The following is a 14,556-nucleotide window of genomic DNA, read 5'->3' as shown; positions in this document are numbered from 1 at the left end:
CTAGTTATATTATAAGTACCTCGTTTGCTATTACAGTCGTGACTATATTTTTATTTACAATCGTACCGTAACAAATACTGTCAATAGACCCTCAATTCTCCAGTCAACTGGGATATTTTTTGCGTATATTACGCGACATCTTCGCTAATTCGCCACCGATTTCCAGTTCTTTGAATAGAAAGGTGAGTTACTTTAATGTATATTTAGACTTGTACAAACGAAATTCAAGCACAGAATACCAATGATATTACGATTCCATAAAAAAAACACAATACGTTTTTTTTTTTGACTACTCTAATGCTGTTGGCCGCGGCTGGCCTTTACAACTTCACTAGACCGTAGAGGGCGTGTGCCGATGGCACTCCAAACCCGCGGAAGTACTTATGGACCCCTGAAGATATCCCACCTGTCGATACAAACAATCATAACATACTCATGATTACAAATGTTTGTTCCTTACGTTAAATCGAACCCGCAATCATTGGAAATAAAGCGGTGTGCTAAACCGCTAGACAACCGAGGCTGTCAGAAGATAACAGACGTGTTGGTATGTTATGTTATTGAGAACACAATATTTTTTTAATTTATTTATATATTCGTCATCTAACTGGTTTATATCTTAAACAAAGCCATCGCGACAAATCTGGTACTCCGTCATTAATTGGCGCAGAATTAACATCCGTATCCTCAGTTTCGTATGGCAAATGCCAGCTCTCTTTGTTCTTCTGCGCACATGGATTGAATTTTAATGGCTCCCGTAACACAATCCGGCCCTGTTTGTTTACAAAAACCATCCACTGATGTTGCCATTGCCACTTCCTGAATAGCAGTTTAAGTTTTTCATCTTGCATGAGGAAAATGTGGCCTCGCAGAAGATCCTTGGACACAAAATCGGTGTGGGGCCCGCTACATATTGCAGCTGTTATGAAAAATGGATCATCCTGTGACCTGAAAGGAAGTGAATGTGTAGTATCAAATATTTTATCGAATTAGGTGTTATTTTGCAGAAGAATTTATATTTTATTTCATAATTCCGCTAACATTAGGATGTGTGAGACCACAAATAATTAAGTATGGAAACTAGGGGTAGTTTCCATACTTAATTATTTGTGCTTACTGGATACATAATGATCTATGGATCAGGTATATTTTTTTTAATTGTTTTCAGCTTGTATTATCTTGAACATGGACCTCATAGGCTCCAACATTAGTAGTCTTATATAAATCAAATATAGTACTATCCATAAAATGGTTATACATATACTGGCCAAAATCGATTTACTCTAAATTTAAACCTTAAGTTAATTTTTATTGTAAATGCTTAACATAATAATATAAAGAAACTAACTAATAAGAGCAAGACTGTCTGAATATGTCTGTGGAGAAAAAAAGGCTGCAACATCAAAACCATGACTCTAAATATACAGTAGGCTAAGTCCATTGAAATCAATTTGGCAATTTAGTTGGTGATACTACTTGCTATTTATATAAGGTTCAACTTACAAATCATCAGTGAAGAAACTGCATGTTTTACTTATCAAGCCCTGTAACTGGTGATTCTTCCATTTCAGCATATGCTTCCGCCCTAGCAATAATATTCTCTTATTTGACTTAGTATAATGATCCACAACATGATGCAGAATCTTGAATCTATCTAGTGGGCCTTTTTTACCAGCATATGCTATATTGAGAGCATCTAAAACAACATCGTAAGGTGCAGTCTTGTCTAAGAAATTCAGAAACCTATTTAACTCATCAGGTGATGTTTTTAGAAACAAGTTTGAACCAACAATCAATTTCTCTTTGACATTTTCTTGTAACACCTTAAATTCTTCTGCAGTCAACTGTAAGGGTTCTAATTTTTCTGAACAATGACTGCATTTGCCACTGAAATAAAATTATTATAGATTTATTACAAATTTGAGTTATTCAGTTTATTTTCATAGGATTTTAAAGAAACTATGTTGGTTTATTGCTAATGAATTTAACACAAAAGCATGGGTCGTTACTTTAAAAAATTGGTTCAAGAAATTTGAAACAGGATGTCAATAGAAAATACACTTATAATATTTTAATATACATGTATATTATATACATGTATACAGTGGACCCCCGGTAGTCCAACAATCATTTTGCAGGGCAGTGTCAGACTATCGAATTTGTCGGATTATAGAGTACTGCCTAAGACCCCTTATAGTCCGATTTTTTTTACAAAAGAGTACCTTGTAATCCGACAAATTATAGATCCAATGATGATTCTTTATATTATATACATATACAATGGACCCCCGGTTATCTGACAAACGTTTTGCAGGGCAGTGTCGGACCATCGTATTTGTCGGATTATAGAGTGCTGCTTAAGAGTCCTCTGCTTATAGTCCGGAATTTTTTACAAAAGAGTATCTTGTAATCCGACAAATTACAGATCCAGTGATAAGATTCTATGTTATATATGTATGTATGTATATGCACTCTGAAGTATATTGTCAAAGTAATATTCAATAACAAATAATAGACAATGTCGGATTACAAGGGGGGCCGGATTAGACAGGTGCCGGATTACTGCGGGTCCACTGTATTAAAATATTATAAGCTAAACTGAAAAGCAAAGGAACCATTAGTGATGAACTTATAATTTCTGACAATGAAATAGGTTTCAACTTTGGCTAAATTATAGAGTAACAAAAATTGAATCTGCACAAAATACTCACTCCATTTTTCCAATTTTAGTGAATTGCACATCCCATGATTGACTACTGTAAAGTTCTTGTATTTTATTAGCTGTCTCTAAATTAATAGTTGTTATATTATCAGCAACAAATGTTAAAATGTTCTCCATGTGTTTTAATATTGTTTTCTTGTCTTTATATTTACTTAGAATGTATTTAATCCATGCTTCATATGCATAATCTGACAATGGTCTATTATTACTTACACTTTGTTCTATTAACTTCATGGCTTCATTCTTCTTATTATTTATAAACAATGTCTGTATCAATGTACTATATGCAGAATGTGAAGGTTTACAACTAAGAAGTATATTATCGAGGACTTTAAAAGCTTTCTTCCATTCATCTATTACACATAAAGCATGAAGCAATCTTTCACAGGTCGTAAAATCTAACACTTTGTATTTATCATATAGTTTTTTATATGTATCCAATATGAAGTTCTTTTGATCATCAGATAACTTCTCTGTCTTACCTATATGGTAGTATAACAGCAATAGACTATTAATAGACCCCAAACTTAGTTCTTTGTCTGAATTTCTAAGATAACCAGCGAACGAAAGGGCGGCATCGATGTTTCTCATATTAACCATGTACTTCAAAAGAACCGCATCTATATTCATAGGATTCAAAGATCCTTGTATTGCTAAGGCTTTCTTCTTTACATCTGACCAATTGACAATATCTTCCTCAGCTGCTGATTTAATATATTCTAGCTGATCTCCTGCATATTTTTTTCCGGCTACCGTAGCAACTTTCACAATGTTTCGTGAAGAGAACCTAACTGAAAATCAAAATAAAAATATAACCTCTAAAAATTAATAATATTTCACTAATAATTTCAGTCCATGTCTTATAAAATATTCTTACAAGGAAGACTTTGCGAAGATAATATGCGAGACACTGTACAAAACATTGTGCACTTATATTAGTATAAAATTAAATTCTTTTAAAATTTGAAAGTACATAGAATAGAGAATTTATTTTAAAAATATATGCTTGAAAAGAAAACATTGATAATTTGAAAACCATAGAGATTTTTTTTTTTTTTGTGTATGTAGAGGATAAAGAGTAGTGGACCATATTCGTCCATCTCCTTTTCACTGATGGAACAGGCAAAGATCCTTAGACCGTACAGCCTAGTCTACTTTTAAACTTCTTCATATTTGAACAAGTGATGAGGCCAAAGGCCAATTCTTATGTATATTTATTTATTATGTTTTCATTCGTGTTCAAAATTTAAGTCTTATCCGTAGTCCATATCCTTGTATCAATTATTTAAAGTTTCATCGATATCGAGGTAACGTATAAATATATAGGTATATATGTTTCAAAATTAGTTAGCATGTCTTGGATGTCGCGCGGGATTTTTTCCGGTTTCTTGTAAATGTTCAGTAAATTATCAATAAAGACCAAGCGTTGAATATTATAAGCGGAACATTCGAAAAATATGTGATTTAGGGTCTGACTGCTGTTATTGCACTCTTGACATGCATTTGAATCAATTATTTTCATTCGGCACAAATGACTATTGAATCTAGCGTGACCAAAACGAAGTCGTATAAGGAGTGTGTAAAATTTCCGGTTTTTATAAACTCTAGATTTAGTGAACCAGGGTGAGGAATGAATATTTTTGTTAATGGAGTAAAACCAATTACCCTTGGTCTTTAGCGAAAGTTGCCACTGTTCAATCCATTTTTGACGAAAACTCTTGTAAACTATAGAAAGAATGTCGGAATAAGGTATGGCAACATCCTTGACAACGCCAATGTCATTGTTGGTGATAGTTCTTGCCAGAAAATCTGCGTTTTCATTGCTAAAAACACCAATATGTGATGGTGTCCATAATAAAATAATATCATAACACTCCAATGAAAGCTGATATAATAATTGCTTAATGCTATCTATGATATAATTGGGAAAACCATAGAGAAGGAAATCCACACATATTTTTTTTTATTTATTAGGAATCGGCGAATAACCATTAGCTAAAAAATAATTTTTGTTTATCAGTATAGCTTGAGTAGTATATTATATGCAATATAGTGTCTGCTTCCGGTTTATAAAAGTCTATGTAATCTATTTTTCTTCGGAAGTCTGCAACACTAATCACAGTCACACGGAATATTGGTGTTCTGTGGTCACAGTTGTTTTGAAAATTCTTCAAAAATTTTACTTCATTTGAAACAATTTAATGTTTATCTATATCAAGTTGAATTAACGAAGCAATTTTTTTAATGCTATGTTAACGGCGGTAAATCACAGCATTAAAACTATACTCCAAATTCCTAATTATCACATTTTTCCTAGATTATACAGTGTTATCCTACAAAATCGCTTGCTTTCGTTGGCAAATATGACTTCGGAATCGAAATGGAATAATGTTAAAAAGGATATTCTATCACTACCTTTGGAAGAAAAACGTAAGCTTTACAAAGGGGGTGATTACATCGCTCTTGATAATGTCGATCCTTGGTGGAAATACGTAACACAGAATAAAAAAGAATTGGAATCAAAAAAGCACACATTAGACGACCTTACTGAGTTTCAGAAGATTCAAATTAGTACAGCTAGAAATAAAGAAATATCTAAGAAAGTATCAATTTTTAAAGGAGACATTACAAAACTGGAGGTGCTTTTAATTTTTTCTATCAAACACTCATAATAATTAATATTGCTTTGGGATTAAATTGTAGGGAAATGTTTCTACAAGCTATTATATTTATATGTATTATATGTATAATATGTGTGGTATACTAGTTATACACAATTGTTATTATAATGATCAGTCACATTTTTGTTATTAAGATATATCTTCTTTTTTTTTAAATGTGCCAATTAGCCAAAACTTGCACAAAATTATTTATGACAATCCCAAACTAATCAATACTTGTAGTACATGTATTATGGTAGACAATGCATACTAATATACCATTTCATGACTAAATGCCTGAAAAGATATTAATTAAATTAATACAAACATAGATTGTTTCACTAATTTGGAAGCAGACAAAGTCACTAAAAACAGCTAATAAATTATGTTTAAAATTAAAACTTATGGTCATACTTGTTACATTATGTACTGTGTAACATTCATATTGGATTTTTTTAATATATGTCGGAAGTGAAATAATATATAGGGAGAGTAAACCTGACTTCTATTTTTATGAAATATTGTCACTGCTTTACAAGTTTAATCATTTTGATTTTTTTCACCAAAGGTGGATGCAATAGTAAATGCTGCTAACTCACGACTGAAAGCTGGGGGTGGTGTGGATGGGGCTATTCATCGTTCGGCAGGTCCACTGCTACAGGTTGTAACTCCTTAATATGTGACTACTTTGTACCAAACAATTTTATTCAGAAATTGTGCACACAATCACTGATAACATTACTGAAATTTAAAAAATATATTTGTAGTTAAGTAGTAAAATATTAAAGATTTGTAATTTTACTTTCAGGACTGCTTATATATTGCAGTAAATTAATATAATAATAAATTTGCTAATCTTTCATGACAATAATTATCAACTTTATTTGCCTCAAATATTGAACTGTTACAATCACTGCATATAATAAAATTAAGAGGTATTAATAGAGACAAAACAGTCTAAAATTCAGGGGGAACAGTCTACTTTCTCTTTTATTCCATTATAGCCTTTACCATATAGAATAAATCAAGAATAATAAATATTATATGTATTATTTATTCAGTTATCCAGTAATGGCAATCACTATTATATGTTTACAATTTTTTTTAATAATATATATTTATTCTTTCAGCAAGAATGTAACACTCTAGGAGGCTGTGTCACAGGAGATGCGAAAGTAACAGGAGGGTATAATTTACCTGCGAAATGTAAGTATCTTTTTATGCAACTAGAATAGCATAAAATTGATGGGAGATAACACTTTTTTTTCATGAATGATTATTGAATTCTCCATTCCTGCCTGCAGCGGAGCACATGTGGAGGATGATAATATGATATGTATGTGTGCCATGTGTATCTACGCCTAAACTAAGCAGAGCTTGTGTTATGGGTACTAAATATTATGATAACTGATGAATGCTTAGATACATTTTATTTGTGAATTCATACATAGTATGAATAGAAAACACTCAGACCACACAATCATACTCATAAATACAAATGTTTGTACCCTGTGTGGAATTGAACCTGCAACCATCAGAATGATAGCCTTGTGGCCATTTTAATTAATAAATATCTATAAGATGATACATGTAACTTTATAATTTTATTTGCAGATGTTATCCATACAGTTGGACCACAGGATGGGTCAGCCCAAAAGTTACAGTCATGTTACGAAACATGTCTCTCCCACCAAAAGAAGTATCAATTGCAGACTATAGCCTTTCCTTGTATTTCTACTGGAATATATGGTTTCCCAAATCGCTTGGCAGCTCATATCGCGCTTAGTACTGCTAGGAAATATCTTGAAGCAAGTGAAGGAGTGGAAAGAATCATATTTTGCACCTTCATGCCTGTTGATGTAGACATATATGAAACCCTAATGCAAATGTATTTCCCTGTCCACGAATAGAATTATAATGATGGTGCATCTGTTTTCGAGTGATTATAATAATAAACATTTTTATTAATTAACACTCAATCGATATAGACTGAATTGTTTAAATAATAATCGTATGTAGACTGAGTTTTGTTGGGTCGAATAAAAAGTTATGAAAAGTATGGTGTTATTGAATGTTTTATTCGTACGTAACATGTACCGGAAAATTTAAATTAAAGTATGATATATATATATATATATATATATATATATATATATATATATATATATATATATATCTCACTTTAATTTAAATTTTCATACATATAATTTACATATTAAATTCCGGTACAATAACGCTGTTAATATCCAAATCGCAAATTAAATAGTCACGCAATCGAATCGCATGTAAATCTATTATCTAACAATAAATAAAATATAATACATATTCAATTCATTATATTTTATTTATTATGTATAGACTTGGTTTTCCAATTCGCATGTAAAATGTCAAGTTATGTTTTTTTGTTGTACCACAGATAATATATATAAGCATTATCTTCTGAATGACTGTGTTGCCAGATGCTATTTCAAAGAATTATTATGTAACGTTGAGTTTTCGTAAAGGATAAATATGGTATGGTCCACTCGCCTGAGGTAAGATATACGCCAGCGAGCACCAGAGGAGGATGATAGGATAAGGATGAAGTCGACTCAATTACCCCATCATAGTCAATTAACCGGAATGGTTACCACAGGGGACGGGGGACCGCGTGTAGATCAACCGACATGATACTGCTAGTAATTATGTCATTAATGCTGACAAGCCCCTCACCCTGTAATATTTGAGTTTGCATAGTGTTATAGTACAATTATTAAAAATACCTTATAAACCGTTACCGTACCTTAAAAGCCGTTGTTAAATACAGAAGTTGTACTGAAGAGAACATTAAATTTAACCACAGTACATCTCATTTTAAAAGTCTTTTTCATTATTCTCATTTTATATATATTTTAGTCTTTTCCGTACATGTCTTCTTTTATAATGTCGACGTGATGCACGTACACAAATTTTATGTAACGCGAATGTATGAGAATGATATATTACTTTTCGGATATTTTACTCTGGCAACACTCTACTTTTTTTTCTTCAGGTTTGTCTGTATTCTGTGCACAGAACATTAATATATTCTGTGTTCTTAAAGTCGAATTTTCTTTTCTTTTTACATATTATTTAGCTTTTTTCTATATTCGTTGTTGTTTTTAAGAATAAATAACTTGTGTTAATTCAGTGCAAAATTATAAAAATAATTGAAACTTAGATTATCGAAGTTAACATATTCCTATTCATAAGAACATCCAATACAATAATTTTGTAAACAATCAAAATGGAAGGGAAAGCAACTAAAATGCCGAAAGTGGCAAAGGTATCACTCCTTACATTATAATGCTGTTTTATATTTCATATATATATATATATGAATTAAAAGCCATATATTTGTGCATTTATTGTTTTTCGCTGATGAAAATATTAATATGTTGTTCATAATTGTAGGTTAAGAATAAAGCTCCCGCTGAAATTCAAATTACTGCTGAACAATTGCTCAGAGAAGCGAAAGAAAGAGATCTCGAAATATTGCCTCCACCTCCGAAACAGAAAATTTCTGATCCAGAGGAGCTTAGAGATTATCAACACAGAAAGAGGAAAGCGTTTGAAGATAATATCCGTAAAAATAGACTTGTAAGTAATAAAAAAATAATATAGTGAAATCTACCAATGACCAAATAAACTCATTACACTTTGTATTCTATCAGAAGCATGTTTTAAGAGTTGGCATTGCACTTGAAACCTAATTAAGTTTATGCAACCACCTGTAGACTACAGCACCTGTCTGAATGTTATTGTAAATAAACTGCAACAAGTCACACATATATTGTTTTATTCAGAATTACACAGTTTCTTGTTTATGAGATTGAAACCTTTGAAATTAATTTATAGATTAGTTAATACTAATATGCTATTGTTTTTGATTCAAGCCTTTATTTTTTTTCACATCAATATTTTTTTTAAAGGCAAAATTAACCAATTTGATATCCTAAGAAACAGAAATTATGTATGATTAAACAATATTAATAGATAATCTGTGGTGGTAAGTGATATTGTTTTATTATTATTAATTCCTTTATTTTTAAATATATCTATATTTCTTTTAGGTAATAGGGAATTGGCTTAAGTATGCTCAGTGGGAGGAATCACAGAAACAAGTGCAAAGAGCACGCTCAATATATGAGCGTGCTTTGGATGTGGATCATAGAAATGTTACCCTATGGTGAGTAGAACACTATATTAATTTCTCCAAATCATGATACAGTAAATGTATGCTTTCATACTATACATATATTTAGATTATAATTAAGTTCACAGGCTCTTAGTGGTGAGTATGTTTAAAAAACAAGCACAATACATGTTGTATACCTAAATTTATGTATGTGATTATAATAAGCATAAATAGAACCATTGATGCAATAAAGGAATGTTAAATTATTATGCCATCAATCTTAATTTGTTTTTAATCTGATATTTTTATTATATTATTTAAACTATTCTTATTAAAAATATATCAGATCCTATTATTATAAAGAAGTCATGAAGACTGAAAAACTTTTAAATTACAGGCTGAAATATACTGAAATGGAAATGAGGAATAGGCAAGTAAACCATGCTCGCAATTTATGGGATCGTGCAGTGACCATTTTGCCGAGAGTATCACAATTCTGGTACAAATACACCTACATGGAAGAGATGTTAGAAAATGTCGCCGGAGCCAGACAGGTATGTAAAATTAAAATGAAATATTACAAATTTAATGCAATCTTTATGGTACTTGGTTGTTGTGTACAACTAACAAGAAATGATTGACGTCTGAAGAAAAATGATGATGATTTGCAATATAGACTTTTCTTGTTTCAAGAAAAGTATAACAATGTTTTCAATATTTATGTTCATTTTATACTAATATTTTATAACTATGGGAATAGAAGAAACTAGGTTTTTGTCTTTGCAACAATTGTTTTATCTTCATCTGGAAGTATTCTTCATAGATAATTATAAAATATTAGTAATAGGTTTCCTGAAACTACCATCTAATAATAGATAAATTGCTACTTTCTAGGTATTTGAAAGATGGATGGAATGGCAACCAGATGAACAGGCATGGCAAACATATATAAATTTTGAATTACGATACAAGGAGTTGGAAAGGGCAAGAGAAATATACAAAAGGTTTGTCATGGTTCATCCAGATGTTAAGAATTGGATAAAATATGCAAAATTCGAGGAGAACCATGGATTTGTGAATGGAGCAAGACAAGTATTTGAAAAAGCCGTGGAGTTCTTTGGTGATGAAGAACTTGATGAAAGATTGTTTATTGCCTTTGCAAAGTTTGAAGAAAACCAAAAGGAACATGACAGAGCTAGAGTAATCTACAAATACGCTTTAGATCACATACCAAAAGATAGAAACAAAGAGCTGTATAAAGCTTACACAATACATGAGAAGAAATATGGTGACAGATCTGGCATAGAGGATGTCATTGTTAACAAAAGAAAATATATGTATGAGCAAGAAGTAATAGAGAATCCTACAAATTATGATGCGTGGTTTGATTATATAAGATTAGTGGAAAATGAAGGAAATATAGACAATATTAGAGATACATATGAGAGAGCCATTGCAAATGTACCACCATCAAAAGATAAGCAGTTTTGGAGACGCTATATTTATTTATGGATTAATTATGCACTGTATGAAGAATTGGAAGCAGAGGACATAGAAAGAACCAGGCAAGTGTACAGAACTTGTTTAGAATTAATTCCACATAAAATTTTTACCTTTTCCAAAATATGGCTAATGTATGCCCAATTTGAAGTAAGATGTAAAGAATTGAAACAAGCAAGGAAGATGTTAGGAATGGCATTAGGTATGTGTCCAAGAGATAAATTGTATAGAGGGTATATAGATTTAGAAATTCAGCTAAGAGAATTTGATAGATGTAGGATATTATATCAAAAATTTTTGGAATATGGACCTGAAAACTGCATAACATGGATTAAATTTGCTGAATTAGAAACATTGTTGGGGGACATAGATAGAGCTAGAGCTATATACGAAATAGCTGTTAGCCAGTCACGATTGGATATGCCAGAGTTATTGTGGAAAAGTTTCATTGACTTTGAAGTAGCACAAGGAGAAACAGAAAGAGCCAGACAACTGTATGAGAGATTATTGGAAAGAACTGTTCATGTTAAAGTATGGTTGTCATATGCTAAATTTGAATTGAATGCAGAAAATGCTGATAATATGAATGTAGATTTAGCTAGACGGGTCTATGAACGCGCCAACGATAGTCTAAGAAGTGCTGGTGAAAAAGAAGCGAGAGTACTTCTGCTAGAAGCATGGAAAGATTTTGAAACGGAAATAGGAGATGAAATAAAACTTGAAAAAGTTTTAACAAAAATGCCTAGAAGAGTTAAAAAGAGACAGAAGATTATCAGTGAAGGTGGCATTGAGGAAGGTTGGGAAGAAGTATTTGATTACATATTCCCTGAAGACGAAATGGTAAGGCCTAATCTGAAGTTGCTTGCAGCAGCAAAACAATGGCGAAAACATAAAGAAGTATCAGACACAGAAAGTAGCATCAGCAATACAGGTGAACAAGAACAAAACACAACAGGAGATGAAGATGATGGCAACTAGATGAGGCTATCTGTTTTTAGTTGTATACTTTGTAATTAAAGTAAATTAAAAAATAATTTTTTATATATTAATTAATAATTTTTATTAATATATATCAGTCTACATCTTCTGGCCGCACAGGATGTGTTAGAGGTATAACTGACTTCTTATTTACATCTCGGGAACATGCTTTTCTCATATCTATAAAAAAAAGAAAATCCCTAAGAACGAGGAATAATAAGGTTGACCTATTTCAGTAGGCAGGAAGACGAGAGTAAAAACTTATACCCCCAAGTCATATTACAATTTGTACATAGTTAATTTTATAGTAATATATCTTTTTTACTATAAACAATAATCTTTAATATTTATACTACTAATATATACATGATTTTTTATATATTATGTATACTATAAATAGCCTACATTCACTTATATATATAATCAGCAGGAAAAATCCGAGATTCATAGAATTCAGCTAGTATTAAGTAATTACAAAATACAACTTGTTTTAATATTCCAGTTCAAAACACTGGATAGTGTGAACTTAATAAGCTTGTAGGTGGCTCAGCAAATCGAGGCAGTATCCACTACTATATTAACATATTATTGTAACTAGCTACTCGCCCTAGCTTCGCACGGGTGTACTGTATTATATATATAAACCTTCCTCATGAATCACTCTATCTATTAAAAAAACACTTCAAAATCCATTGCATAGTTTTTAAGCATACACAGGGACAGACAGACAGTGAAAGTGACTTTGTTTTATACTATGTAGTGATGATAACATGATACATTCATAGTCATAAATACAAAAATTGCTAAATGGCATCAAAGTCATACAATAGATTAAGTAGAAAAATAATTTACCATAGGCATCTTCATCCGGATCTCCTGAATAATATTCTAAGACAGTTCTATACACAATATATCCCAAGTTTTTATACATATTTATAGCTACTTTGTTGCTCACTCTCACAAATAAATCTACAAAGTAAGCCTTCTTTCTGTAACATAAAAAATTTTTGATCAATTAACCATAGTAAGAGGTAAGATGATTATTAGTGATTTCTGATTGACTATTGATAGCAATATACTATGAAAAATTAATATCCATATGATATCCCACTGGAAACCATCATGATAAATTCCTAGTAAATTTATCATGATGGGCTAACTGACCTGACCTCAAAATATGACGTCACAAAATTTAAGACCTATTCCACCCCACTTGTTGCACTTTGTAGACCCCCTCCCACTCTTTACCATGTAATGCAATTAATGGATAGTCCTTTACTGAGAACTAACTTTTCAGAAACATCTTCAAGTATATTCATTAGGGTAGCGGCAAGGCCCAGTCTTCTGAAATCTGGGCTGACAGTGAGTGCTGTTACATGTCCATGCCAGTTTTCACCATGCCCTTCAGCTTTACCCATTACTGGAAAATAACATTATTTACAGGTTCATTATAAATATTATTCTATTATTTGTTAGAAAAATAAAATAAAAATTGTTGCCTGTATGAGCGCAATTTGTAAAACTAAAAAAATACAAAATTTTACTACTACTACTATCTTAAGAGATTATTGAAAGTCAACTTTAAAAAAAAGTGAAGCACATTACGTAGCATCAAGTATTTAAACAAATTTAAATTCTATCAAATATACAAAAAAAACCTGGGCGGAATAAATAGAAAACAATAACATACTGTAACCCATGATCTCTCCGCTTGGAGACTCCGCAACTTGAAAGTATTCAGGCCAGTGTGCAAGATATTGTGTATAAAATGATAACCCGTAGGTTTCAGTAAGAGGATCCAAATTTCTGTAAAATAAGTAAATTTATTGTATTATAACTGTAGTAGAGAAAAATTGTAACAAATATCAATGAGCTCATAAAATCACTAACACATTATTAAATTTTAACATGTCTTCGCAATTAAAAGGCCTAATAGTAGTCATATTTTTAACTAGTCTTTTCAATTCAATTTCATAAAGAGAAAATAAAATAATAATATCAATAAATATAAACAATGAATAGTGGGGACAATTTAATTTTTTATGGTTAACTGTCAGTGTTACCAAATGTAATTTATATTACATCAACAAAATGATAATCATAAACAACAAAAAAGATAGCAATCTAAAGAATATTGCCAACTATGGAACATCTTTCGGCTAAGATACAGTAAAACAATAAATAGCTAAACTTGCTGAATTCTATTTGGGAGAAGAATTATAATATATTGTCTAGTAATTAAAATCTTGTTTTACAAAACATAGGCTATATTATTTTTGGTATCTGGTTATAATTCATACCTCATAATTTAAATGGGTTTAATAGTGCACCTTATAGATTTCTGTGGTACCTATTCATAGAACGTGGTCGCAGATACCCAAAGAAAAACAATATATTGTTTTAAGCACAGAATTTGTATATAGGTATATATTTTTAATTTACATTTTGTAAATTTTTGCATCTTGTTGTTATGTTTACTTTTAACAGTTAGCGAAATTCTAGCGACGTAAAACAGTTAACAAAGTCTCTGTTAATTATTA

The 14,556-nt window shown here is 31.1% G+C and overlaps 4 protein-coding genes across 4 annotated transcripts; 2 read left to right on the top strand and 2 right to left on the bottom strand.

Annotated features, from left to right (window-relative positions):
* Window positions 1-596: 596 nt before the first annotated feature.
* Window positions 597-3,733, bottom strand: LOC131855373 (mitochondrial ribonuclease P catalytic subunit). The gene is made up of 4 exons (XM_059206635.1): window positions 3,600-3,733; window positions 2,712-3,513; window positions 1,504-1,887; window positions 597-948 (listed from the first exon to the last, which is right to left on the bottom strand). Exons 1-4 carry the CDS (start codon window positions 3,643-3,645, stop codon window positions 600-602), a joined length of 1,581 nt encoding a protein of 526 aa, XP_059062618.1. The 5' UTR covers window positions 3,646-3,733; the 3' UTR covers window positions 597-599.
* A 1,077-nt stretch (window positions 3,734-4,810) lies between these two features.
* LOC131855337 (macro domain-containing protein CT2219-like) lies at window positions 4,811-7,420 on the top strand. The gene is made up of 4 exons (XM_059206594.1): window positions 4,811-5,361; window positions 5,951-6,043; window positions 6,513-6,588; window positions 6,997-7,420. Exons 1-4 carry the CDS (start codon window positions 4,972-4,974, stop codon window positions 7,290-7,292), a joined length of 855 nt encoding a protein of 284 aa, XP_059062577.1. The 5' UTR covers window positions 4,811-4,971; the 3' UTR covers window positions 7,293-7,420.
* A 1,079-nt stretch (window positions 7,421-8,499) lies between these two features.
* On the top strand, window positions 8,500-12,060 carry LOC131855665 (protein crooked neck). The gene is made up of 5 exons (XM_059206969.1): window positions 8,500-8,686; window positions 8,815-9,000; window positions 9,474-9,589; window positions 9,936-10,092; window positions 10,433-12,060. Exons 1-5 carry the CDS (start codon window positions 8,648-8,650, stop codon window positions 12,014-12,016), a joined length of 2,082 nt encoding a protein of 693 aa, XP_059062952.1. The 5' UTR covers window positions 8,500-8,647; the 3' UTR covers window positions 12,017-12,060.
* Window positions 12,061-12,110: 50 nt separating this feature from the next.
* On the bottom strand, window positions 12,111-14,027 carry LOC131855674 (N-alpha-acetyltransferase 20). The gene is made up of 5 exons (XM_059206978.1): window positions 13,907-14,027; window positions 13,707-13,822; window positions 13,307-13,436; window positions 12,869-13,005; window positions 12,111-12,196 (listed from the first exon to the last, which is right to left on the bottom strand). The coding sequence occupies exons 1-5, from the start codon at window positions 13,957-13,959 to the stop codon at window positions 12,111-12,113; spliced, it is 522 nt and encodes a 173-aa protein (XP_059062961.1). The 5' UTR covers window positions 13,960-14,027.
* Between the last annotated feature and the right edge of the window lie 529 nt (window positions 14,028-14,556).

The sequence above is a fragment of the Achroia grisella genome, unplaced genomic scaffold (genome assembly GCF_030625045.1).
Source record: "Achroia grisella isolate CSIRO2021 unplaced genomic scaffold, CSIRO_AGI_Agris_v1 utg1062, whole genome shotgun sequence".
Lineage (NCBI taxonomy): Eukaryota > Metazoa > Arthropoda > Insecta > Lepidoptera > Pyralidae > Achroia > Achroia grisella.
The sequence above is the reverse complement of the archived record's forward strand: the minus strand, read 5'-3'. Positions and strand labels throughout refer to the sequence as shown.

Excerpts from the sequence above, each read along its gene's own strand:
- LOC131855373 (XM_059206635.1), bottom strand. The coding sequence starts at position 3,645 with ATGTTTTGTACAGTGTCTCGCATATTATCTTCGCAAAGTCTTCCTT. Across the intron at positions 3,514-3,599 it reads ATCTTCGCAAAGTCTTCCTT|TTAGGTTCTCTTCACGAAAC; the intron begins GTAAGAATATTT and ends TTTGATTTTCAG. Across the intron at positions 949-1,503 it reads AGTTTCTTCACTGATGATTT|GTCACAGGATGATCCATTTT; the intron begins GTAAGTTGAACC and ends ACTTCCTTTCAG.
- LOC131855337 (XM_059206594.1), top strand. The coding sequence starts at position 4,972 with ATGTTAACGGCGGTAAATCACAGCATTAAAACTATACTCCAAATTCCT. Across the intron at positions 5,362-5,950 it reads GAGACATTACAAAACTGGAG|GTGGATGCAATAGTAAATGC; the intron begins GTGCTTTTAATT and ends TTTTCACCAAAG. Across the intron at positions 6,044-6,512 it reads CGGCAGGTCCACTGCTACAG|CAAGAATGTAACACTCTAGG; the intron begins GTTGTAACTCCT and ends TTATTCTTTCAG.
- LOC131855665 (XM_059206969.1), top strand. The coding sequence starts at position 8,648 with ATGGAAGGGAAAGCAACTAAAATGCCGAAAGTGGCAAAG. Across the intron at positions 9,590-9,935 it reads CATAGAAATGTTACCCTATG|GCTGAAATATACTGAAATGG; the intron begins GTGAGTAGAACA and ends TTTAAATTACAG. Across the intron at positions 10,093-10,432 it reads ATGTCGCCGGAGCCAGACAG|GTATTTGAAAGATGGATGGA; the intron begins GTATGTAAAATT and ends GCTACTTTCTAG.
- LOC131855674 (XM_059206978.1), bottom strand. The coding sequence starts at position 13,959 with ATGACTACTATTAGGCCTTTTAATTGCGAAGACATGTTAAAATTTAAT. Across the intron at positions 13,823-13,906 it reads ATGTTAAAATTTAATAATGT|AAATTTGGATCCTCTTACTG; the intron begins GTTAGTGATTTT and ends CTTATTTTACAG. Across the intron at positions 13,437-13,706 it reads CGGAGAGATCATGGGTTACA|TAATGGGTAAAGCTGAAGGG; the intron begins GTATGTTATTGT and ends GTTATTTTCCAG.